The 27,168-nt window shown below is 40.5% G+C and overlaps 1 protein-coding gene across 2 annotated transcripts in view; it reads right to left on the minus strand.

The window, feature by feature from the left end:
• Positions 1-349: 349 nt before the first annotated feature.
• SOCS5 (suppressor of cytokine signaling 5) overlaps positions 350-27,168 on the minus strand; it is a 47,607-nt gene continuing 20,788 nt past the window's right edge. Inside the window, exons 2-3 of one of the 2 annotated variants that reach the window (XM_050951868.1) lie at positions 11,684-11,729; positions 350-6,158 (exon numbers count right to left, since the gene is read on the minus strand). In XM_050951868.1, the coding sequence (XP_050807825.1) occupies positions 4,536-6,146 (1,611 nt within the window). In that variant the 5' untranslated portion in view covers positions 6,147-6,158; positions 11,684-11,729 and the 3' untranslated portion in view covers positions 350-4,535. The remainder of the gene's footprint in view (positions 6,159-11,683; positions 11,730-27,168) is intronic. The other variant, XM_050951867.1, reaches the window with a different exon arrangement.

Here is a 27,168-nt window from a genome sequence, read left to right on the forward strand (position 1 = left end):
TCCTGCACCCCAACACTCTGCCCCAGCCCAGAGCCCCCTCCTGCACCCAAACTCCCTGGAGTTTGCACCCCTCACTCCCTCCTGCACCCCAAACCCCTCCCATACTGCAAACCCTTCGACTCCGGCCCAGAGCCAGCATCCCATCCAAAACCCCAATCCCTTACGCCAGCCCGGTGAGAGTGAGTGAGGGTGGGTGATGGAGTGAGTGTGTTGGAGCCTCAGGGAAGGGTAGATACTAGGTTGCCCTTAAATTCAAAAAGTGATCTTGGGCGTAAAAAGGTTGGAGACCACTGATTTAAATAAAAAGATGACACGATGGCAAGTAAACACGTTAGTTATTTGCTAAAAATGGGAGGAAACACTGAAATGTTTAATTCAAAACTTAATGCAGCAAACAATAAAAATATGCAACATTACCTGTTATCATGTAACATGTAATAGGAACACTTCAAATATACATGACTGGAGTTTAAAGCACATTAATTTCAAAACATGATAAGCAAGTCATCTTTTAAAAAAAAATAAAATTCTAAAAAGAGTTTCTTCTGATAGAAGCACTTTGTCCCATATTTTCTACAAGACGACTATTTTCAGAAGTTCATGGAAAGTCAATCTGAAGGTTATACATAATCTAAGCACCAGAACAATTAAAATTGTTTAAATACTATTTTTGCCATGTAAGTTCGGATTGCAATGATATTCGGCAAGCAATTATCCACTTTGGGTAGGTCTACACAGCCACTGAACACCCACAGCTGGCCGATCCCAACTGACTCAGGCATGGGCTGCAGGTTTGTTTCACTGTTGTGTGGACTTCCCGGCTCAGGCTGCAGCCTGTGCTCTAGGACCCTGCAAGACCTGGCTCCAATCTGAGCCTGGAAGTCTACACGGCAGTGAAACAGCCCTGCAGTGTGAGCTGGCTGGCACAGGCTAGCTGTGGGTGTCTAGTTGCAGTGTAGACATATCCATTGACATTGTGTAACATGAAGGCCAGCTAATATATTTCTGTTTAATAGACATTGTTTCTAAACAGAGAGGAACAATCTTTCCTAAGAAATGTTATATATTCTATATATGTAACCATTGTGGTGTTCACTATAAAATTTCCATCTCTCAAATGTTAGACATGCTAATCTCATTAAAAGTATTGCAATTTACATAATTGAAAAAGTGTGACAAATATATTTTACACACACTCTGAATTCTTCTTAAATGTTCAAAGATTTTCACTAATGTTTCATTATCATGTTCTTTTTCCAACTATGGCCAAGATCCTAAGAAGCAAACCCCATGGATGAATCCTTCAACTAGTCTCAGAGGCAAGGATCTTTTTACAGAATCGAGGCCCAAATACATACCTGCCCAATAGGACTGAAATTATGCCAGGGCATATTATTAACCTAAAGAAAGATGTTCTTTAATATTACAGAAGTAGATTGTGCACATCTTTAAAAAGTTATAAAAACAAAATCCAGAAAGTTAAAGATCAAGCAGGCACTTTTATCCTTACGTTTTAATTTAACCTGTCAGCTACAAAGTCAGCCTAATTTTGTAGCATTCAATGCATCAAATGTTTTGCCCCTTTGTAATGAAAATAAAGCAACTCAATGTTACTGAAAAACTTGAAACATGACTTCTTTTCAGAGCATAGTTAATTGTTAAATCTACTGTAACACTTAAAATCAAGTTTAATTTTGAAGATTGTTTTAGAAACTTCAGGTTTGGAAACAGCTCTGCCATTTATTTCCAATAAAATAAACCATTCTGTACTTAAAAAACCCCCTCACTCTAATATGATTTATTGGGGGTGGCGGGGTGGAGGGGAGAGAAGGGGCACAATAAATTGTCTCCATGCAGATAGCGCTAACAACTGTTTACACAAACGTAAGAACAAGTTTTCCAATGTTAGTTTTAAAAATTCACAGCATGTAGAGACTGCAGTAGATATAAAGCAAAGACCAGGTCCCTATTTTGGAACAAAATTTGGATGGGACTTAACATTAGAACTCTATTATTACAAGAACTATAAAGTAAGCTCATCTGGAATATAAATCCAAATGAGGGAATACAGAGAGACACAGTGAAGGTACACTTGGGTGCAATTTCATGCTGGTGATTTTTTGTTTAATGTAAGCAGCTAGTCAGAGCAGATTTTAAACCAAAAGTTGCATATTCATTGATACACACGACTCAGAACGTAAGTGACTTAGCACATTTGTACACATGCTTACATAACCTTAGTGAGAAGTATTTACATGTTCAAAACAAAAGTTTCATTTTAACAGTTGAAGTTTAACATATGAAAGCACATTAGCTACTACAAAAAATGCATAATGGGATCAGTTTTCCACAAGCATAAACACATGTTAAAGTACTTCCTGGGTATTTCAAATTAACTCCTTTCAATATGATTTTACGTAGCATTCTTTCAGTCATTACAAAACTGTTTTATCATTTACTTATCTATTTGCATGTGCATTGTCAATTCACAAAAACAAATGAACTTACTTGTACACAATTTTTATGCTCCATCAACATAACTGCATACAATACTTAAACAAGTTCAGATGAAGTTCTCAAAAACTTTGGTTTAATCTTAGTTGGGGATAAATATTTGATGCAACAGAAATCATATCCTCCACCCTAACTTTGCTGAAGAAATGAAGACATTGACAGCATTCTTTGGTAAAAATATGGTTGGGGCATTTTGTACATATGTGCATTTATCAAAAAGTGGTCTCGGTGATACTGATGTACTGTCAATTTGCAGCACTCAATATCAAAATATTCAGTTAATTTAGTAATCAACTATAATTGGCTGAGACATCATCTGCAACTACTACAGGGGACCAATAATACTTCTGAAAAAAACCTTGTTTTTCTATCACTTATCTTTTATGTTGTAAATACTTGAACTGCAGCCAGTCTATTATTTTGCAGTGACTATAGAAACATTGTTAGGATTCTGAAAAGTCACCTAACAGAGTCAAAGATGAACCAATATTTAATTGCACATACTTGTGCATCAACTACAATATGTACTAGGTAAAGACTATTAAAAAATGCAGTTAACTGCTACAAGAGAAGCTATGCAAATATAAAACAGAACAGATATACAAGTATAACACTGAACATACTGTACTTTATTAGCACAAAAAAGCCATAACAAGGCACAGCAAGCAGAAAAATACACGGATAGAAGGGTTAGTGTTGCATACAAGAATAAATTTTCTTGTATTTGCAGCCAAAAGGTTTCCTAACTCTCACAGTCACTGCCATAGAGAAGTAACAACATACTGTAGCAGCTGATAAAGAAACTAGGGAGCACTTAAGTGGTACAAAAACACATTTAAAAAGGTGACTGGAGATTCCAACACAATTTTAGTGCAAAAATGTCAAGGACAGAACAGTTGGAAACTATTTGATTAAATAAGTTTGATTCACTTATTTAATATTGGAAACTTCCGTCCAATATTAAATAATGGAATCAATCTTAGAATTTCAATTCCAAGTAGTTTGTTCGAATGCTATCAGCACATATTCTAAATATCACAAAAAGGTGCTAAATGGAAAAATGTTATTTACGAATAAAAATAATAGTACTTTGAAACGTGCTATTTAGTGCAGATTAGTCTTTTTTTTTAAGAAACGGTTTTTAAGTTATAATTCAGCTATGAACACTTTCAGCATAAACAATGTTAAATAGTGTTTTAAATTAACATTTCTCACCATCATTTGCAACTGTGACAGATAGTTGTCAGGTCACTAAATTTTTACATTTAGTTTTTAGCAAAGTTTACAGACTGGTTAACTAATGGCAATGATGAAATGTAAGCAAGTTTTCATTTTTTAAAAATTTCAAATAGCAGGTATTTAACTGTCTGTCTAAGATAGTATTAATCTTGCTAATAATATCACTTAAACACATGAATGTTTTAAATAGAAGTCCACTTCTTATCAGACATATTCAAGCCCTCATCTTTAGGAAACCTAGTGCACTAACTGTGATTGATTTTTAGCATCAAAAAACTCTTAACGGAACACAGGATTCCCATGCTGCTAAAAAACTGCATTTTGAAATGTTTTATTTATTAACATTTGGAAACTTGTTTGAAAAGAATAATTAAACTTTTCAAAAGGAAGAAAGATTTTGTTGAAAATTTTTAACACTACTCTAATCAATTAAAATGTTCAACCAATACAAAATTAACTTTTGTTTTTTAGCATTAGATGGAATGCCCCATAGTTGCTTCACCCAATTACTACAGCTACAAAAAAAGGAAAAGGAAAACATTTAGAAGTTAGCAAATGATTTTTACATACCACAATGAAAAACACATCGCTTTGTCTCTGCTTATTGTTTCAAAAGGCATCACAACTTGATTTATGTAACAGCAGACAGCATCTGACATGATACTAAACATCAAGATTAAATACAGTATTGCAAAAAAGCTGATGTGCTTGTGGAGTTAAACTAATGCACAAAAAAAAAATATGCATAGCCTAGTAAGCCTACTGGGGACTCTAGATTCTGTTCACTTTGTCTTAATAGGTTCCCGTTCTAACCATCGCACCCTGACTTTTTGTTTATAGTGATATTCCTTTAGAAAGTCTTGCAACATTGATGGTAAAGGGAGGCCATCAATTCCATCATACGTAGTGCACCTGCAGATTACTGCCCGGCAGATATACTGCAGACTAAAAGGAAAAGTCCTGTTCAGAGATACAGTAAGTAATGGTTCAAAAAACATGCAAGAACTAGGGTCTTTATAGTGTTCTAGAAGTCCTGTAACAGTGGAGGAGTGAAATACACAGGGATCATGAGCATCAAAACTAAAATTGTGATTCCATTGCTCAATACGTGCATGGAGGGATCTGTTGTAACGACGGAAGCTCACAGAGAAGAGGTAATCCTCTTGTGCAGAATCCCTGAGCAAAAAAGTGCCTTCAGGTTTGCCTTCCAGAAGTGCCTCTGCCTCATAACGGTCCATCACACCCCAATAACATGGGTTACCTGTTATTTGAAGTAAGTCTGGCACAAGGCAGTGTATGTAATCAATCTGAGTATGTACTTTCCAAGCCCCTTGTCTGCTGATATGGCCATGGCTCTCTCCAGACACCTGACGTTGCTTTTGCCTGCGTGACTGCAAGCAGAGGGTTGTTGTGTCCTCTTCAGAATCACAGTTTCCCTGTAGTGTTGCGCTATTGTCCCCAGTCAGCTCAGTCATACCCGGGGCTAACTTTGGTCCCAGTTTATATAATGGATTAACCTGTGCTGTAGCTTCAAAAGTATGTATTTGGGCATTAGGAGGGGGATCAACCCCTTCTTCAATACTAAGCCTACGTCTCTCTCTAAGTCGGTCTTCTTCATCTTCTGCAGAAATCAAGGAAGGATCAAATGTATCAAAAAAAGTTGAATGAGGGCTCACAGGAGCTGTATGTTGCTTAATCAGATGCCACTTTTGGGCAAGATCAGATCCAGCAGGGAAAGGACATTTCTCAAGCATTAATTCAGAGAGATGAATCTTTCTTTTATTAGAAAAGAGAGGTTTGGACTGTTTGCTGTAAGTTCTCATGGGAAAACATAACCCAACGGTATCGTGAAGCCGCTGTCGCAGAGTACGGCTACCTACAGTCCTGTTTGATACGCTGTCCATATCATGAACAGAGCTCACACCGTATCTTCGCTCCCGCCTTTGCAAGCCGCTTCGTGTTCGACCAAATCTTTTATCGTTATCCAAGGAGCTTTGGGTTTTCGTAGAACAGGTATGTTTCTTCTTCCCACCCCAAGGAGCATGCCGAGAGTAGGAATCCCTTTGTGCAAGTCTCGTTCCTGTGGCCACACACGAGTCATTATCTTTCTCAATGCTTATTTCGACAATCTGAGGGATGTCAGTGACACAATTCTGATTTCTCCTCACTGAATTCTTCGAAGGACTTAAACCCAGTTGTAAGGCAATGTTCTCTCTTAAAGGGCTGCTTGGTTGCTGCAGATCCAAATCGGGTACATGGATACTTCTGTCTTTAACAGATGAACATTGAGTGGAGTCTACATCTATGTTTTCATTTCGGTTTCCACCTTCATGACTGAAGAGATTCTGGCATCTGTATTTGAAGTTGTTCCACATCTTTCCCACTTGATCCATGGATTATGTTACCTAAATTCAAAGAGGGGATGAAGAGATTTTAATCAAAAAGATAAATAAAAATTAAAAAATAAGATACCTATTCAATTAATAGAACAAAAACATTCAAATGAGTAAGTTAGAGGTATAGAGAAGATACAGTTAACTGAAAGTTAGGAAAATTATAGTGCCTGCATAGTTCTGTGGTGCTATATGTGTTGCAGTATTCACATATTAGGAAACAAGTATAGAAAAGAATGCAGTCAAGCACAAGTGACTTGTTTCCAAAAAGATATATAATAAATAACATCTCACCTTACAAAAAGACCCCCCACCTTGCCACAAAATAGCCAAAAGCCCACAAAAGCATTAATGGAGGAAACATAATGGTAAGTTTTCCATTTGGTATTTATATTTGATGGGTACTTAAACATGCATATAGAAAACCATGAAAGAACTATATAAAGCCACTACTGCAGAAGTTAAATGTGTATTCGAACCTAAAGTTTGTTATTTACATTTTTTAATTACAATATATTTAAAGTTTCCAAGTCTTCATTTTAAGTGTCATATATTAGGTAACCGTCTCCCTGAGAGAGTTTCCAAGAAATTGTAGCAAAACAAATGATGAAAAATTAAGGATAAAGCCACTGAGTAGACTCCAGCAGAGCAGTTATGAAATCATGCAAACACACACTTTCCATCCCTGAAAAAGCAGTGGCCCTCTCTGCAAAAACAGTTAGATTCACAAACTAAGCTGAAAAGTCAGGCCATGGTACAGAAAATTTTGAGCTGTATTTAACAGACATGAGAACTCAGACATCAAAATTCAAAGTTTTGATAGTAATACAAAGCTGACAAGAGTCAATTCCCAGGAGAAGCAGTAAGATACTCACAAAAACTTATAGTTAGTTAGAAGTTAACTCTTAAGCAAAGCCTCAACTATGAAATGCCTAAAATAAACCAGCATTTCTCAGTGATTATTTAAAAAAACAAAAGCAAAAACAAGGGGAAAGACCATGGAACTTCTGTTTTTACCTGTAGCATTATACAGAACCAGCTCTGCAGAGTGAGCAAGAGGACACAGCCACCCATTTTCCAAAACATTGTTAAAAACTAATACAAATATTAGCAGCATTCACACTGCAGTTGCTGCTTTAAAAGCCAAATTTGATAACCTAGAATCAAGGCACAAAGAACATGGGAGCTGCCTGGAATATTTTAATGAATCACATGTTCATTTAGTTTGATTGCTATTGTATTGTTTGCTACCAAAGAGTTAATTTCTGCCACACTGGGCAGAAAGACAATGGCTTTATTCAAAAGATAATACAAAGTATCAAGTCTCTCTGGTAACTCCAAGGAAAGGAGGAATCAAGGTGGAAGAAAATGGGAACAAAGACTTGAGAATTGTTAGGGTATGTCTACACTAAAAACTTAAGTTGACCTATATTAGGTCGACTGACAGGTAGTGCATGTCCACATTACTCTCCTTGGCTTGGGCTGCCTACTGCTCCCCACCAGAAGCGACTCAGGCCATCCAACTCTCCAGGGGAGCAGGGGGCAGCTGGCCTCTTGCTTCCTGGCTTGCTTTCTTATCAATTTCAAGGCTCCACTGGTGCTGTGAAATTGACAAGAGAGCTAACAGCCAATGTAAGTAACACTGTGTCCACCCAGACACTGTGTGGTCCCAACTACACGGACGTAAGCCTCTTGTGGATGTGGAGTTATGATGTCTGTGTAGTAGGGCACTTACATTGATGGGACAAGACTGTAGCGTAAACTCGGATGTAATTAGGTCAAGATAAGCTGCTTTACAGTGACCTAACTGTGTAGTGTAGACCAGGTCCTAGAAATAGCAGCCTTGAGACACAGACACCAAGTCTGCAGAGAAAGGCTAAATTGGTCCACAAGAGAATTGGGGATTTGGGGAGCAAGGAGGGGAAGTTGTTATACAAAGGCTAAGCTGGGCCTACTTAAGTTTTGAGGACAATGCTAAACTTAGCTAAGACAATGGGTATTTAGGCTTGTTTTTTTAACATCTCTCTCTCTCTCTCTGATTAAAAAATAATAATAATCTATAGGAATTTACCAAACAAACCACTCTCTGCCACTGCATTTTGATACTGTTCACAGCTCCCTGAGGGAAGTCTTTAGCAGGAGCCAAATCCAATTGGACCCACTAGGTAACAAGATTGGTAAACAGGGGTGTTTGTGCCTGGAGACCCAGTTTAAGAATGGGATGAGTCAAGGGATTCTCCTCAGAGAAGTGCAGGTGTGGGCCTCTCACTTGAAAGAGTTGCTCACAGAGACACTGAGTCAGGGATCAAATGTATAGTTTAACCTTGTGTCACAGTTCTAGAGTAACAAACTCGGAGCACCCTACTGGTTGCTGTGGGAGCCCCAAGCAACAGAAGCTTCTGCTAAAACATCTTGAGAAGGAATAAAAAGAGCAAGCCAGTAGTCTTCAGACAACTTCATAAAAAGAAAAATATAAGCATTGAGTTGAAATTCTGGAAAAATCAAATTAGAGCTAAAATGTTAATACTTATTAGGCTCCCTGACATTGCTGCAACAATCTATCTAGAACACTGGGTCCACAATGCTCGGCAACTACACAGTGCTAAAGATCCAACGTAGTAAAAGAGCATATAAGATTAAAAAAAGGAGAGAAAACAAAGATCACTGAGAAAGGAGAGACATTATTGTTTATCATTACGGACACAGATGACAATTTTAGCAGCTGCTAGGAAAATAAAGAGAGTTTATTAAGAATCATAGAATATTAGGGTTGGAAGAGACCTCAGGAGGTCATCTAGTCCAATCCCCGGCTCAAAGCAGAACCAACCTCAACTAAATCATCCCAGCCAGGGCTTTGTCAAGCCTGACCTTAAAAACCTCTAAGGATGGAAATTCCAGCACCTCCCTAGGTAACCCATTCCAGTGCTTCACCACTCTCTGAGTGAGATAGTTTTTCCTAATATCCAACCTAGAACTCCCCCACTGCAACTTGAGACCATTGCTCCTTGTTCTGTCGTCTGCTACCACTGAGAACAGCCAACCTCCATCCTCTTTGGAACCTAACCTAAAGAAGATCCTATAAAACTTCTCCCCTTATTTAAGCTTAACAGAATAAACACAAAGAGGAGGGAATAGGTCCCTTTTTGGAAAGCCTTTAAAACACCAAGACTTTTTACCTTAACTTCAGGCCAAGCATACAAAATAAATGTTTATGAGGGTGCAATGCATTCAGAATTGCATTTTCTAAGCATGTTGATTTACGAAGATACCATATGGGATGTTGTCCAGGATTCAAAACGATACAAACCTAGAGAGTGACCTCTTCTATTTCCTGTAAGGCTATTAGTTAAGTCATGTAAACTAAAATTGATACGTCTGATGTGTTTGAAATTTCTTGTAACCAGTATGTGGGCTGCAAGTTGCCCCCTATAGCTATCCCTGAAGTGACTGCAGGCATGGAGAAAGTGTACTCTTTTAAATTGATGCTCTGAGAATTAGGTCCAGAGATTAGTTGCTTCTAAGGGTATGTCCACACTACAGGATTATTCTGATTTTACAGAAACCAGTTTTTGGAAACAGATTGTATAAAGTCGAGTGCACACGGCCACACCAAGCACATTAATTCGGCAGTATGCGTCCATGTACCGAGGCTAGCATCGATTTCCAGAGTGTTGCGCTGTGGGTAGCTATCCCACAGTTCCCGCAGTCTTCCCCGCTCATTGGAATTCTGGGTTGAGATCCCAGTGCCTGATGGGGCAAAAACAGTGTCGCGGGTGATTCTGGGTAAATGTAGTCAGTCAATCCTCCCTCTGTAAAAGCAACAGCAATCATTTCATGCCCTTTTCCCTGGATTGTCCTGGCAGACGCCATAGTACAGCAACCATGGAGCCTGTTTAGCCTTTTTTCATGGTCACCGTATGTCTCCTGAATGCTGCTGACAGACACGGTACTGCAGCGCTACACAGCAGCATCCCTTGCCTTTGCAAGTTAGCAGAGACAGTTACCAGTCATATTGTACTGTCTGCTGCTGTCATGGGTGCTCCTGGCTGGCCTCGGTCATTCCCTTCTTTAAGTTTTGTCTAATGGAGAGTCAGTCCTACCTAGAATATCAGGCAAGCCTACTAAAGAACCAGAGAGACAAACAGTCGTTCCGGGTCAGAGCCCCAGACATCCCGCAGAAATGATGAGCTGCATGCCATTCTAGGGGGTGCCCCTGCAACAACTCCACCCATTGCTTCCCTCCTCCTCTACCCCTCCTGGGCTACCGTGGCAGTTATCCCCCCATTTGTGTGACGAAGTAATAAAGAATGCATGAATAAGAAAAAACACTGACTTTATTGCCTCTGCAAGCAGAGATAAAGGGGGGGGAGGGGGGAAGGCAGCCTCCAGCTGCTATGATATTCCAGGCAGGACTGAATCTCCATTAGACAAAGCTTAAAGAAGGGAATGACCAGGAGTCATTCCCATTTCTGCCCAGGCACCCTCGGCTGACCTCATCGAGGCCAGCCAGAAGCAGTCACGGGATGATGTTGACGGATACCAGTCATATTGCACCATCTGCCATCAGGAAGGGAAGGGAAGGGAAGGGGATGCTGCTGTATAACACTGCAGCACCGCGTCTGCCAGCAGCATCCAGTAAACATACGATGACATTGAAAAAAGGTGAGAAACGATTTTTTTCCCTTTTCCTTCACGGGGTGGGTGGCTGACAACATATACCCTGAACCACCTGCAACAATGTTTTTGACCCTTCAGGCTTTGGAAGCTCAGTCACGAATGCAAATGGTTTTCGGAGAGTTTGGGAACTGTGGGATAGCTAGAGTCCTCAGTCCCCACTCCCTCCCTCCATGAGCATCCATTTGATTCTCTGGCTTTCCGTTACAGTTGTCTCAGCTCCGTCACGCAGCACTGTGTTGAGTCCCTATTGTGGCCTCTGTCTATCATTGCCTTGGAGATTTTTTCAAGTTCTTTGGCATTTCGTCTATTGGAACGGAGTTGTGATAGAACAGATTCATCTCCCCATACAGAGATCAGATTCAGTATTTCACGTACGGTCCATTCTACAGCTCTTTTTTGATTCTGGGACTGCACGGTCACCTGTGTTGATCGGCACTCCATGCTGGGCAAACAGGAAATGAAATTCAAAAGTTCACGGGGCTTTTCCTGTCTACCTGGCCAGTGCATCCAAATTCAGATTGCTGTCCAGAGTTATCACAATGGTGCACTGTGGGATAGCTCCCAGAGGCCAATACCATCAAATTGCGGCCACACTAACCCTAATCCGAAATGGTAATACTGATTTCAGCGCTACTTCCCTTGTCGGGGAGGAGTACGGATATCGGTATTAAGAGCCCTTCTATATCGATATAAAGGGCTTCATTGTGTGGACGGGTGGAGGGTTAATGCAATTTAACGCTGCTAAATTCGATATAAACTCAAAGCATAGACCAGGCCTAAGTGGTGTTAAATATAATGGACACCATTCTTACTCAGAAAAGACATGAACCACTATGTCCTGTCTTGAGACTGTATCTCACCATGTATGTTCTGGACTCCTTTCACAAGCTGCGGATAACATGATTACTATAAAAAGAAAGACAGTTAAACGATATTTTTAGTAAGTTAAGATATATATCTTTACCTAGAAATTTAAGATTTGACACCTGACTATCAAGAGACTTTACAATAAAGTATATTTAATTTATATATGCAATGGCTTATGTTCAGACAGTTTATCATACCAAACAAAAACCTTGAAGGCTTTTCCTTTAAGTCTGTTAATACTTGCGGAGAGACAGGATTTTGCAGAAGATCCCAAAATGGATCTTTTTAAACAGATCAAGATGAGAAGCATCTGGATCCTTGAGGCTGCTGAAGCTATGGACATATTTGTATAGACGTTGTGGAAAATGTTGCTATATATTTGGTCTCACATCTAAAAGCAGTGGTTTCCAAGCTCTGGTCAGCAGAAGCATTTGGTGGCCTGAAGAGCTAGCTGATCACTTGATGCTGGCTCTCCTTATCTCCAGCTGCTACATCACATCAAAAGGCAGCTAAAAATATATATTTTCCTACTATTACTCTTCCAGGTAAGCAACTGCTGTAGCTACCCCAGGGGTGTTATTCATTGTAAAGCAGAGGGGGTGGTGACCCATGCACTTAAAATATGGGAAGGAAGGTTAGCCACTAGAAAAATCTACTTAAGATGAGGTCACACTATACTATGAAAGTTTAGGGGTGGGTTCTCCAAAATGATGGCGTATGTTTCATTTCAGGTATCCAAGAACCAGTAAGAGGATTTCAGGAGGAGAACAGTAATCACAATTCTCTCAGCTGCTAGTTAGAATTTTAACGGCAAAAGGCAGGAGTAACAATTGAATGATTATATATAAATCTACTGCTTCCTTACCCCAAATCCCCAGCCTGTAGTAGCATGAGTGAGCTTGAAATATTACTGAATTACAAAGAAATTATATGAATAAAAGGCACATTTACCAGAATAAGGAATGTGGCATAACAGTTAAGGAATAAAAAAAGATATGACTATTCATAGATGAAGCTACTGAACAAGACCAGAGTGATTAAAAAGACCTGATTTTCAAAAGCTCTAAGCATTTTCACTTCCCATTTACTTGAGTGGGAACTGAGGTTGCTCAGCACATCTCAAAGTCAGGCCACCAGTGAACATCAAAGATTTTTCCAACACAGCCTTCTCCCAAAACAACCCCTCCTTGATTAAACTGGGAGGCAGAAAACCTGTTTAAATATAAAACTATACAGAAAGTGCTAAACAGGTTTTTATGATTTTTAGAGGGAATGCATATCTGCCTTACACAAATGAAAGTCCTATGTTACCTAAAACATTTGCTCTACTGATACATTTGGCAGAGAGGCTAATTACACACAGTTTTAATTCATTAAAACCTAAAAAAATGCATGGCATCTTATCTTGAAGCTTTGGATTTAACAATATTTTTATTTAAACCTTACCTGTCTCCCTTTTGTTCTTCAAACCTGCTCCAGAAGGTGAAGCAGCAACTCACTTCCTATAATTTGTTAACACTATTAGCTGCTTTGATGTAGGCCTGTATGCAAGCCTTTCTGAGATCACCATGCAGAATGGCTACTTTGCTAACCCATCTTAGCTAATGGAAGAGAGTTTCTGGAACTCGTGCACTTCTCAGAGTTAAAGTTTTATGTCCCATATTGGAAGAAGGCTCAAATTATTCTTCAAATAGTATTTAAAGCCTGATTCAAATAATTTTGGATGCTTAATTTTAAAGTTCAACAGATTTTCTGTTTCCAGGGTTTCTTGGGCTGGCACTACATTGACAAAACATGGATTACTTCTGCAGCAGCTCAAAAGCCACCTCCATAAAAAGTTAACATTGCCAGTAGTTTTTGTTTTGTTTTGTTTTCCATGGCTGTAAAACACCACCCTACAATTTGCCAGAATTTGCTAATCTTCTGGAATGTATTTGCTATCAGTGATCTTCACTGCAGCGCAGTACAGTTTTTAAACAACCCTCAAATATCTTCTATAAAATAGATAAGCAAGAGAACTATTTCTACTACATGTTCTTGAGTTTCCACTACCTGTTATGTGTAGTCATTTACACCTGTGTAAAATGAGCACACAGTGAGTGTAAAATGCTAGTATCATAATGTTTCACTGCAATGTCATGTTTTACTCCCACTTTGCACAAGTGCATACAGATGTAAGTGTGTGACATTCTATACCTTGGGGGAGCGCCCTGTAACCTCCATATTTCTCATTTATATATAATTGTGATCTTGCATATAAAGCAGGCCATGTGAGGTATCGGGGAAAAGTTATGATCTGCTGAAAGTTATTTTTCTATCCATATATGTACATCATTAATACATATGAAATTATGAGAATTGTGTTGTATGGTTGTCACTAAAACATGCTGTAAGTTGGAGAATCAGCCAGATAGTAACTCCCCAGAAGTACCAAAGTAACCAGCGCCCGGGCAGGGTGTCAAAACAACCCATCGCCTGCCATTGTCCAGCAAGGGAGCTACAATACAATGACTCACCTGCATGAGACCACACTATGGGAATTGATCAAGCTTGCCTTGGGACTCAGCAATGCCCATGAGACATGCCTGGACTTGTATTCTCTAAGCACATGGACTAAGGGTATAAAATAGAACACAGAAGGCCCATGATTTGCCTTTCTCCTGCCCCCACCTACGCTGCAAGCAACCAAGACTCTCAGAAGAAGACTGAAGACTCCAACAGAAGAAATTGGTCCAGGTTTAAGGAACAAAACCTGTATACTAAGGACTGCAATATGCAGTGGGGTGAGAAAAACTGCTTAATCTAGATGTTGCCCAGTTTAATAGGGTTGAGAGTTTAGACTGCGTACTTATATTTTATTTTATTTTGGTAACTAACTCTGACTTTTTGCCTGTCACTTATAATCACTTAAAATCTCTTATAGTCAATAAATTTGTTTAACTGTTTATCTTTACAGTGAGTTTGTATGAAGTGTGTGGCAAAACTGCTCAGGTTTGCAAAAAAGCTGGTGTATATCTATTTTCCATTGATGAAGTGCTGAACCAGTTAATAGATTTACATTGCCTATCTTGAGCAGTGGAAGACAGTATATTCCTGAGGTACAGTGCTGGCAGGGATTTGGCTGGTACCTTGCCTAGTGTGAATCATGAGTGGCTCTGGGAGCAGTCATACAATATAGCTGGGCAGGGCCAGCTTTAAGCCAATTTGCCTGATTCCCTGGAATTGGGCCCCGCGCCGGCACCTAAGAGGGTCCCACGCTGGCGCCTTTTTAATTTTTACTCATCCGACGGCACTCCGAGGGGTCTTCAGTTGCATTTCAGCAGCAGGCCCTTCACTCGCTCTGGGTCTTCAGCGGCATTTTGGCAGTGGGTCCTTGAGTGCCGCTGAAGACCCGGAGCAAGTGAAGGACCCGCTGCCAAAGTACTGCCAAAGACCCGGAGCACCGCTGGGTGAGTACGAATTGGGCCGAACACTTGCTAAAGCCAGCCCTGTAGCTGGGTGTGGGGCTTCACATGCAGTTGCACTGAGTGATAACAGCGCCTGGAGAGGTGAAAACTCTGCACAGCATTAGTGAAGTTTAGGACAGCCATTAGTTCAACACCACCCAAATGTTAACTTTTGTCTTTACTACCTGTTAGGAGTCCTACCAGATCATGTCCTTATTCTTATGGATTGAGTTCTCTCACAATCCTTTTCTGTAATTAGTTGCTGCACCAACTGGAATTTTGATATAGGATTTCCTACTACTATGAAAATTCTCTGCTAAGTTTGTTTATCTCATTGTCTGTCAGAGAGGAATAAGTTTATCTGACTCAATTTAGTTGAGATGAGAAGTAAAATTTGAACTGATAGTACTAAGGTCATATACTGTATCATGTCCACAAAAGCCAAAATAACTTACCTCAATGTAATCCCAAAATAGGTTTATTAGAGAACGGTGCATATTGAAAAAAGGCATTGTTTTAGCTCTTGTATTTCTTAGTCACATGACAACTATTTCAAACTTTGGGAAAGCAACTTCTCATAAGTCAATCCTAAAAACGTATCTATATTTACACTAAACATGGACCAGGTTACAAGTGACAGCTTGTTATGGCTTTGTTGCATCAGCAAAATTAATCTTCTAAAAAAAAAAAATTGTACTTTTTTCAAATGGTTCAATACAAAAGTATGCCAAGTGGAGTAAAATGCTTAACTACACCACAGAAAATCATTTTAGGGTTGGCAAGGCCAGAATGAAATAGTATGGCTCAACTATGCTCCCCAGTGAATGTGTTGACAAGTAATAGCTGAAAAGTATAATGACACCAAAACAAAGCAAAGTGTTTGATATGGAGGCACTCAAAAATCCAGTAGTAAGAACCACATACAGTAAGATCTGCGATATGAAAAATGGGCTAACCTCTTCTTAGATTGGTGGTGCGCAATTACTTCCCAAGGATTTGCCTGAATTGGGGACACTACAAAGAATGACAATGCTCAGTATTCAAGACAAAATAAAAATTCCCTACTTAACTACATTCATCTTTAGTTTTTCCATAAAAGACAACACAGGTGACCACAGATTTTGTTCCCCCATACAGATTAAAAAATTAGTCCTTGCATAATTTTACTAAATTTTTAATTTAGTTTGTGAATTTCTAGTCAAGAAATGAGGAAAGGCATTAGCACGCTCCCTACTTTATCCAGTGTGATTTTTTAAAAAATAAAGCACTATATGGGAGTTATATGACTATCCTCGGCAGTATCCCAATTGTATAAAAATTAAGTTACAACTAAAACCTTGATTGCATTCATATGGCAGAAACCTGAAAGTAACAGTCCAGGACTCAAGCCTTTTTTGTGCGGGGATGGGGGGCACGGGGTGGGCAATGTGTATCAGTCCACTTTTATTTAGGTACTTTACTTAGAAAATTTTGGCCTGTATGGCTAAGCTGCTTGAAAAAGCCTTCACATGATTTGCCTCAAGCACCTCTCCAACCTTGGGTAACCAGGAGAGTAGAAAGGTAAATATAGGAAGAAACAGAGGGGTACCTAAAGTGACTGAAGAAAGGAGGAAGAGGCTGAAATTGAAACTTATGAAGCAGCAAGTTCCCTCCCCACTCTCAAAGTCCAAAAAATAATGAATCACTGTTGCAATATTGGTGATACAATGACAAACAAATGCAAAAACAAAGAATTGGTTGTTTTAAGAGCAGGGATCTCCAACCTTTCTAAGCACAGGATCACTTTTTGAATTTAAGTGCAACCCAGGATCCATCTCAAAGAAAATGTAGAAATAACAGTAATCATACAAACCTAAACACCTTGCCCCACCCCTTCTCCAAGGCCCCATTCCCCTCACTCCATCCCCTCTCCCTCCATTGCTCACTCTCCCCCACCCTCACTCACTTTCAGCAGGCTGGGGCAGGGGGTTGGGGTGCGGGCTCTGGGCTGGGGCTGAAGGGTTCGGAGTGAGAGAGAGGCTCCAAGCTGAAACTGGGGAAGAGGATTGGGGTGCAGGCTCTGGACGCGGACTCAGGGCTCGGGCAGCGGGTTGGGGTGCAGGATGCAGGCTCTGGAAAGGGGCTGAGATGGGGGTTGGCATGCATGAGGGGATGTGGGCTTTGGGAAGGAGTTTGCGTACGTGGGGGGAGTTCAGGGCTGGGTACAGGAGGGGTTTGAGGTGCAGGTGCCACTTACCTGAGGTGGCTCCCAGGCAGCAGGGCTAAGGCAGACTCTCAGCCTGCCTTGGCCCTGCACCGCTCTCAGAAGCGGCCGGCATGTCTGGAAGCGGCTTCTGGGTGTGGGGACAGGTGGCATCACGTGCTGCCCATCTGCAGGCACCAGCCCCATAGCTCCCGATGGCCATATATCCCCATTCCCTGTCAACAGGAGCTGCAGGGGTGGTGCCTGCAAACGAGGGCAGAACGCGGAGAACTGTCTCCCCCTGCAGGGGCCGCAGGAATGTGCCAGCCGCTTCTGGGAGTGGCGTGGAGCCAGGGCAGGCAGGGAACTTGCCTTAGCCCCAATGTTCCACAAGACTGTTAGCAGCCAATCTCCCGGTTTAGCTACAGGAAGACTGGCAACCCTAGACTGAGATTGACTGTCAGAGGTTCCACATTTGACCAGTCGACTGTGATCTACTGGTTGATGACCCCTGTTTTAAGAGGAACTCTCTGCTTTACTTGAAAGTGATACTTCGTACCAAAAATAATCTCTGAAGATCGGGTTCTTTAAACCAACAAATTTCCCAACTCACATACTCTCCTAGTCAACCATAGCTGCTATAAAACAAACAGAGGGGAGATGTCTTAGGTTCTTACCGCAGTTACATGAGGGCCTTATAGGGCCAGTTTGAGACTCAATTGATTTTTTTTAGTGTAAGCAGGGTCTGAGTGAGTTCTCCTCTGACAGCTATCTGGGAGGTGGAGAGACTTCAGGAGCAAGCTGTATTTACATGAACACACCTACTCTGCCTAGGTATTCAGCAGATAGAACTATGTTGCTCAAAGTGATCAACTTTGACTGGTGTTGCATTACAAATCACTTCAGTACTGAATGCAGGGGTAGTGAAATGTTATCAATGTTATTGTCTTTATTGTATGACTAAAGGAGAGCATAATGGTGCTTATCCTGTCCTGATTGAGGAGGTCACCCTCAGCTGAAAAGACCTTGCTAAGCCAGGGGCTCAAATGCATGTGAAAGTAAGAGGGGTGGGGACAGGTGTCTCAGCAAGAAGGTGTGGATGTTGCCTAAGGGTCCCTGATCTGGTTTAACCTGTTCCTCCCCACTGTTCTAATGGAGCCTAGCCATTTAGCTCTATCTTTTGAGTCTTTTGTTAAGTGCTTACTAGAGCTGAAATCACTTGTGGGGTGGGACAGCATTTCTGCCCAGCCTGCTTCAGGTTCCCCCAAGAGCTGACAATCACTAAGAGCTGGGTGGAATCTTAAGAGATTGACTTGCAGAAGTCACAGAGTCAGGTGACAGCAGAAGGCAACCAGCAGGAACAGCAAGTGAGTGGCCAGCCGGTGGAGCAGCTGGCCAGAGAAAGTGCACAGAGAGTGAAGCAAGCAAGGTGCCTTCTTCCCTGGGTGGGATCTGAACTCACATAGATGCACCTCTGAACCCTTGGTCCTCACTGACCAAGGACATCCACAGTGAGTGGGGTGTGGTGAGGGACAGCTCGACCTGCTGCCTCTCGGGCAGCCCCACAGCCAGCCACACCGGCTGCTGCTGGAGCATTCCCAGGGCCATTCGCACCGGCCGCTGCTCAGCGGGGGCCCCTTGCCCCACCCCCCGCCCGCCCCCAAGATTTAGTCAGAGATATTTATAGTATAAGTCCTGGACAGGATACTTTTTAGTAAAAAGATCCATGACTAAATTGTAACCTTAATCATGGTTCAGGGGATGATCTCTGGCCACTACAGACTTTCCTAAGAAATTCTTGTGTTTTATCTAGGTCCTTCTTACCATTGCATCTCAGTCTACTGCAAGCAGTCACTAAAGTCTGTACTAATATAACCCTTCTGCCAGGTGGAGTAGGTCAATCAAACACATACCATAGCAAAAAAGTTTCACATCCTGTGATTGTGTTAATGCATCAGTTTTTGCAGCTAGTTATGAATTTTTATTGGATCATGAAGAGAGCATAGTAAGGTACTTAATATGGAAGAGAGGGGTACAGGACTCAAATAATTGGGTGTGTACTGCTATGTTTAAGTTTCCAAGCATTTAAACTGCCAAAATTTTTAAAAAATTGGGGCCGGGGGGACGGAGGGGGAACACAGTGCAAATCAAGTATGGAAGCCCTTTTGATGACCTTTACAAAAGTCACAACTATTCTGAGGATAACTATCTACTGGAGTTTTCTCATAGCAGGGTAGATTTTATTTCTACTTTCATTAAGGTCACCAAGAAAGTTTTTATCTTCTCGGTAAAAAAATAAATATAAATATGCTTCATAACTTTTTTTGCCTCAATTTATCTGCAACAATGGTTTGCTTATATTTATTGAATTCCAAGAACTTGCTTACCCTGTCCTCCCCCACAAAAAAAGAGGATAGATATCTTAATGCCTGTTCCTTAACAAACCAGAGTTGGGGGTGGGAAGGGAAATAGAAGAAGTAGGTCAGCTTCCTATTGCATTTCACGGACTAGATCGGTAGAAGTGTCAACTTTTATATACAAGCATCTGAAATCTTCTATTCAATGTCAAAATGGTCCGCTAGCTAACATGTGTCAGTAACCCGATGGAGGTATAACAAACATGTTTTGACATGGCAACAGAAAGCTAGTTTTAAATCAGATATTTGATCTACTCCCTCTTCTCTAATACTGGTTGCAGAATTATGTGGAAATACTTCCATGGCACAATTTAAAAGATTGGGAGCACGCAGGATTGTGCAGGGCACAGCTTTGGAAAAACTCTTAGATGAGAAGTTTGGTAAGCACATCTTAAAAAAATATGAAAAAATTAAATTACATTTCCCAGTCAGAAAACGATAAGATTTCAGCTGTTCTGATGGATGCAGTGAAGTGGAGCTGAGTTTCATTTTTAATAATGCTGTTATTTTTTCACTTTTCAATATGATCACAACATAAAAACAAGGTAATAAAAATTAAAACCAGTCACCATTTGTAACATACAGCACAACATTAACATACATCTGCAAAAGCCATTACACAGTTCCAATTTGTCTCTCTAAACAGCAATGGTGTTAAAGTTCTTCAGCTAGAAACCTCTGCTTATGTGTTGTGAACAGTCTAGAAACCCAATAGTGTCTTACATATAGTATCTATTCTGTTCACTGTTATCAGTGAAGACTGTCAATTTCTTCACACTGAAAGATGTCAAACCCTCCTACACTACTGGCACGAAAGTTTGGGAAAAACCTTAGTGATGGGGGTCAGGAGAGGGATGTATTATGCAACACAGAGAAGTTACTTAATTCCTGAAAATTTCACTTTACTAAACACTTCAAGGTCTGTGCACTTTACAATATTATAAAAATATAAATACATCCAGTGAGCTGTTTGTATCTACTCGTAATAACCTCAGGTATGCCCTCCTCAATGCTAAAAATTAAATGCTTCAGTGTGCCTGGAAAGTTAACAAATCCAGGCTCAGATGGATCAGACCTCATAGGTGTGTGCACATGCCCACATGCAAGCTCCTAAGTTGAGAAGGTTTCTCAGAACTTCCCCTCCAATAACCCCTGCACTTTTAAGGCAGGGGAGCATTAGCCTGAGCACCAATTCTTATAGAGATCTCAACTGGACAGATCTCAAACCATCATCAGTTCTCTCCTGCTGAATGCCATCTCATACACACCACATGTCTAATGATGTTATCAAATAGCAGGATCTTTGAATGCTTTTAGAATGAGACTGGGAATTTAACATGCATATTACCTGGCAAACAGGAGGTTAAAACCCTGTCTGAGACAGAAGACCTACAGCTACCAGCAGTCAAGCTTGTCAGAAGCAGCTCTGGCTGCCTTACTAATTGGCAAACAAACACCTCATTCCACAGAGTGGCATGGCTAGGTAGAAGACTATAAATCCTGCAGGGAAGAAAAAGCTGGGAGGCTGCAACCAGGTCTAACATGTTTCATGCCTTTACTCTGACCTGCAGGCAGCTCTGTCCTAGACTACGGAGAGCTGGAGATACAAGAGGCACTCTTCGCTACGTTTGAACACTGCGGCTGAAAGGAAGCTGCACTTTACTGTTTTGTACACAGACTGACCTGCCTCAGTGCCCAACTGAAACCCTGTTGTGGCAGGTTCATTTTACACTGTAGCACCAACCACTTCACCCCCGCCCCCATTACAAGAGTAAGATAACATCAATGAAACAATTGAATGCTTCATTTTAAAGCCTTCAAGATGGGAAATTCAAAATTGCTCTGGAAATGGCAATTCACAATATAAAATATACAAAATATGCAGTGTGCCAGAATGAATAACCCAGAGTAAGTTACAGTTCACATTTAACAAGAGGAAGACGAATAGAAAACACATGGAAAACATAGTCAAATTAACATTATAGGAATGACCATTCAGAAGACTCAAGAGGGTTAAAAGAGTAAGTTCCATTGACTTTGAAAATACCACCATTCAGTATTTTGTGGCAAATCAAGCATTCAAGTGAGGAAATTTCTATGTATTAATGCAAGGTGCATTTCTTTGAGCTTTTGTTTGGGGAGGGCAGGTGTTAGGTTTTAAGAGAAGACTACTCCGAGTATGTCTGCTCAGGGCTAAAAGACCCATGGCACAGCCACGGCTGGCCCGAGTCAGCTGGCTCGGGCTTGCAAGGCTTTAAAAATTGCTGTGTAGACATTCAGGCTTGGGCTGGAGCCAGAGATCTGGGACCCTCAAGCCTGAACATCTACACACCAATTTTTGTTTAGCCCTGAGCCTGAGTCAGCTGACCCAGACAAACTAAGAGGTTTTTTATTTAAATCTCTGTGTAGATATAATTTAGGAGTCCAGAGATAATCAGCTTGTTAGTTTTGCTGGCAGAACTTGTACTTAATTTAAGCAACAAATGTGCACCTAACATGCACCTAGCTGCATATCAGTACATGTCAGGATTTATTTATTTTTAATTGTGTTTGCTTCCAGTTTTCAAATGCTCAAGGCTTATAAGTCAAAACAAGTATTCTTAAAACCAAACCAAGGACTAGTGCTCAAAGACTTGATTCATGCCAACTTTCAAAGTTAAGCAGTTTTGTTTAAGCCTATATGCCAGTGGTTCCCAAACTTGTTCCACCACTTGTGCAGGGAAAGTCTCTGGGTGGGCTGAGCCGGTCTGTTTACCTGCCATATCTGCAGGTTCAGACAATCGTGGCTCCCAGTGGCCACGGTTCACTGCTCCAGGACAATGGGAGCTGCTGGAAGCGGCGGGACAGTACGTCCCTCGGCCTGCGCTGCTTTCAGCAGCTTCCATTTGCTTGGAGCAGCGAACCGCGGCCACGGGGATCCGCGATCAGCCGAACCTGCAGACATGACAGGTAAACAAACCAGCCCGGCCCACAGGGGCTTTCCCTACACAAGCAGCAGAACAAGTTTGGGAACCCCTGCTATATGCACATAATTTTAATTGTACAAAGTGTAAGTATGCTCATAACTGAGGAGTGATTAGGTATATTGCTCAGTTTTCTATTAGTCTGTACCTGAAAGGAAATGTTTTAAGTACATTTCAGTCAAAAAGGTGACTGCCTCGGAATTAAGCATGTGTGAAAACAGAGGTTTTATAGAGGAAACTGTTCTGTTGGGTGGATAAAATTCAATGATAAAAACAATACTTTATTTAAATCAGATTTATTAAAAAATATTTTTTTAAAAAATAAACCTACTTAAAATTAAATTTGAAATGGACAGCCTACATTAATGCCTAAATTATTCTAATATGTTAACTGTTTAATTTAAAATATAAATATACTAAGCAATACAAGTTTACTGCCAAGTTTTAAAGGAACTTTAACCACTGAATTGGTGGAAGGCACTGGCTAAGCACCTGGAATCAGTCTGTGGAAGTTTTAAACCATCTTCTCATGGCAGTAGCTTCTTCTGCAGGTGCAGACACAATATTTTATTTATTACAGTTTATTCAGCTGACACAGTTCAATGACTGCTCAAAGTTAAGAAACCAGCTGGAAGCTGAAACAGCAGAAAAATTTGTTTTCCTCTTCCAGGCTATGAAAAAAAAAAACTATCGGCAAGAGGATGACATGTTCTAGTTCTAAAATCTTGAAGAACATGGTGATCAGAAACAATTAGTTAAATTAAACTTAGCTTTAAATGCAAAAGTCTTCTTACGTATCCAGCCTTAAGGTGGTTTTATTTACTAATTAAAGAGATTTTAAATTCTGTTTGTGCAATTTAAACTGAATTCCAATTTCCATCCAAATAATTCTTGTTACAAATCAGGAGTAAAAAGGTTGATCTAGTAAATAAGAAAAGCACCATTCACCTTTTTCTAACATATTAAATGTAAAAAACAGGAATTTGAATCAACTGTAAGTTAAGCTATATAGTTGTTTAAATAAATCTGTATATAGCATAGTTAGGCTCAGCAGGATTTAATTTAAATCCATAGATGTCAGTAAATGTCTATTTCAGCAGACACACTAAAATAGACAAAAAATATCCATCACTAAAGGCCTGTCTTCAACTACCAGAGTAAATTGACCTAAGTTATGTTACTCCAACTATGTGAATAATGTAACTGGAGTTGATACAACTCAAGCTGACTTACCCCAGTGTCTTCACTGTGATGGAAGACGCCCTCTGGTTGACTTACCTTACTCTTCTCGGGGAGCTGGAGTACCAACTCAACTGGAGAGCATTCTGCCATCGATTTAGCGGGTCTTCACTAGACCCACTAAATCGACACCCACTGCATCAACTGTAGCAGCATCTATCTCCTGGTAGTGAAGACAAGCTCTAACAGTCAGTAGGAGTGTAGTCTCCCTTTGCACCTTGTGTCTGCAGCGATCAGGTGTTAGTTGCCCCATGGTCATAAACAGAACCTTTTGCAACTCCGCTATCAAGGCTCTGCTCACTCCTCCACCAGCCAGAAGCATGGGAGTGGTGTCCAGGCAGGAACTGTCTGGCCGTGCAGTGGCCTCCCCTGCAATCAGGTGCTTGTCCTCCACCTTGAAGTATTGGCCTGGTATCTCTGCCCACCAGGCCAGGACTCTAGCTTCCCCCACACCTTTTGACTAGGTATCTTGGGCCTCATGACTATGGAGGGAGTCCCCAGAAGGCATTGACAGCACTAGGGTCTCCCTGCAGCCCATTTGTAAATGCTACCCTGACCTCAACACACTCCTAATTTCCCACAACAGTAAAAGTTAAAATAGTTAAAAATTAAAAAAAAAATAAAAATGAATAACCATAATTACACACACAAAAATTGAAATCTGCCAAGCCTAGCCATAGTAACAATTAGGTTTTCAAATAGTAAATGTCAATAAACATCAGTTTTACCACACACACAAAAAAAAAAAATCCATTCATGATAAATCGAAGTTTACAGATCAGCAAAGAAATAAAAGTGCTGCTTGAGAACTCAGAGTTTGACGTAAGAGAATTTACTTGGTATATTTTGAAATATGATGTTGACAATGCGTTAAGTTTTAAAACCACAATGAGATAAAACACAGTCAATCCTTCTCTTAAACTCACTCAATTCATACTTTAAAAAAAGCGTGAAAAATGAAGTTACAGATTAAGAAATGAATCAACTTAAGTTAAATAAAATTAATTTCACACAGTTCTTTTCTTATTTTTGCCCCCGGCAAACAGGGTAACAGCCTGTATAACCAAAATATTGTGGCTACATAACAAATATACTAATTTTTAAGCCAATGAGGTTAATGGCTTCTAAGACTGGAGACAGCCACTACCTCTTAAAAAAAAAAAATTACAAGACAGTACATACTGTGCCAAGTCTTCAACATGGCCAAAACTTCATGTACATAAACAGTTACTCCTCTCAGTGCCAATATACCTCCCTTCCAAATACACTGACTGTATTGTCAGAAGACAGAGAGCCATAAAGAACCTTCTTAGTTAAATAATTCAGGATAAAACTTCTGGTAGCATAAAGTCTTCACCAGAAGCTTTGAAGTTCTTGATTTATTCAAGTTTTAACCTCCAGAATGACCAGCAGCACAACAGCTAAAGACTATTGCAGGGGTAGCAACCTATGGCACGCATGCCAAAGGCGGCACGCGAGCTGATTTTCGGTGGCACTCACAATGCCCGGATCCTGGCCACCAGTCCAGGGGGCCCTGCATTTTAATTTAATTTTAAATGAAGCTTCTTAAATATTTTAAAAACCTTATTTACTTTACATACAACAATTTAGTTATATATTATAGACTTACAGAAAGAGACCTAAAATGTTAAAATGTATTACTGGCATGCAAAACCTTAAATCAGAGTGAATAAATGAAGATTTAGCACACCACTTCTGACAGGTTGCTGACCTCTGGTCTATGGGAACATTCCATACCAGTGACCTCGTGGTTATAATATTATAAAGAGCAAAAAAAAAAATCTCTCGCCCAGGAGTATTTGGGGTAAGAGTTTCAATATCTACATTAACCTTACCACTGCCCATTACCACCAAGTTCCCAAATAAAAGATTCTCTCCGCCCCGCCCTCCCCAAGCAGCACTAAATTCAAATTCCATCCTAGGGGGCTCTGATGATCAAACAAACTGATAAATAGGAAAGTTTGATCTTCTTTCCAAAAATAACTAAATTTCCTAGTGAAATATGATGAACCCTTATATCTAACAGCCCTTGCCATAATCCAAAACTGTTAGTTATAACCAAAACAATCTACATCATACCAAATTATTTTATTTTAGGGGGGGAGGGGATGAAAATATCCCCTAATCAGTAGCCAAGTCACCCTGTAATTTAAAAAAAATAAAAAAATAATAAAAAATTAACCAGTAAATACTATATGGACCTGAAATGCATCCTTAAGGTCCAGTACTGGTTCTTCAAGACTAACAGGTCATTAGTTGTAAGTTCCTCTTTAATTTTGACTAAAGATTCCACTAGTTTGCCTTGAAATTACAGCTTCAAATTCAGAGATGGAACACTGTCTGCCTGAGTCCCATAGAGAGGTAGCAGCCAACAAAAAGTTCAGGTGAAAGGGTTGATCATCACTATCTGATTTAAAAGAGAACCAGATTTAAATCAATATACATTTCAATTTAAAAAAAAATAAAGTTAGGTGGTCATAATTTCAAATTTATTTTCTATTATATATTAAAATTTATATATTAAAATCTGAGACCTCCCACCACACTGGGCAGAAGCCAGAGGGAATGAGTGAAGGGGACACATGGGGTGTCATTCCCCCCAGATTTTTTCCAGGGTTTGCTGGTGACACATGGTGCCACCAGACCTCCTCCCTGCATGGCAGCTGCTGAAGCCAGTGAGCTGGGAGCTGCCCCTTGGATAGAGGCAGCAGCAAACAGCTGCTCCCTCTCCAAGGAACTAAAGCAGAAGCCCCTCCCTGCAGCTCCCAGCTCTTTGCCACTGCCTCTCCAGGCAGAGCTAATAATTGGGAGCTGAAGGGAGGGGCTGTTGAGGGAAGAGTGGGGGGAGTGTGTCTGGGGGAGTGTGACTCAAACTATTGGGGGGGAGGCAGACCATTAAACTGTGCACCCCCCCAACTCTCAGCAGGCACCTGCCAGAGATGACTAAAGCCCCTAGCCTGACCTCCTTGCTGCATGGCAGGAGCTCCAAGCTCCCCCACAGTCTAGTAGGCTAAGAATGGGGGAAGGGGCTCTTGGAGCTGCACTTTAACTGTAAAAGAGCTGCATGTGACTCACGAGCCACAGTTTGGCAACCCCTGCTCTAGTCTGTTACCCCAAACAGAGTTAACCAGGCATTATCTTAAAACATACTGGATTAGATCAAACTAGTTTATTAACTACAAAGATAGAGTTTTAAGTGAGTACAAGCAA

The sequence above is a fragment of the Gopherus flavomarginatus genome, chromosome 4 (assembly GCF_025201925.1).
Source record: "Gopherus flavomarginatus isolate rGopFla2 chromosome 4, rGopFla2.mat.asm, whole genome shotgun sequence".
Lineage (NCBI taxonomy): Eukaryota > Metazoa > Chordata > Testudines > Testudinidae > Gopherus > Gopherus flavomarginatus.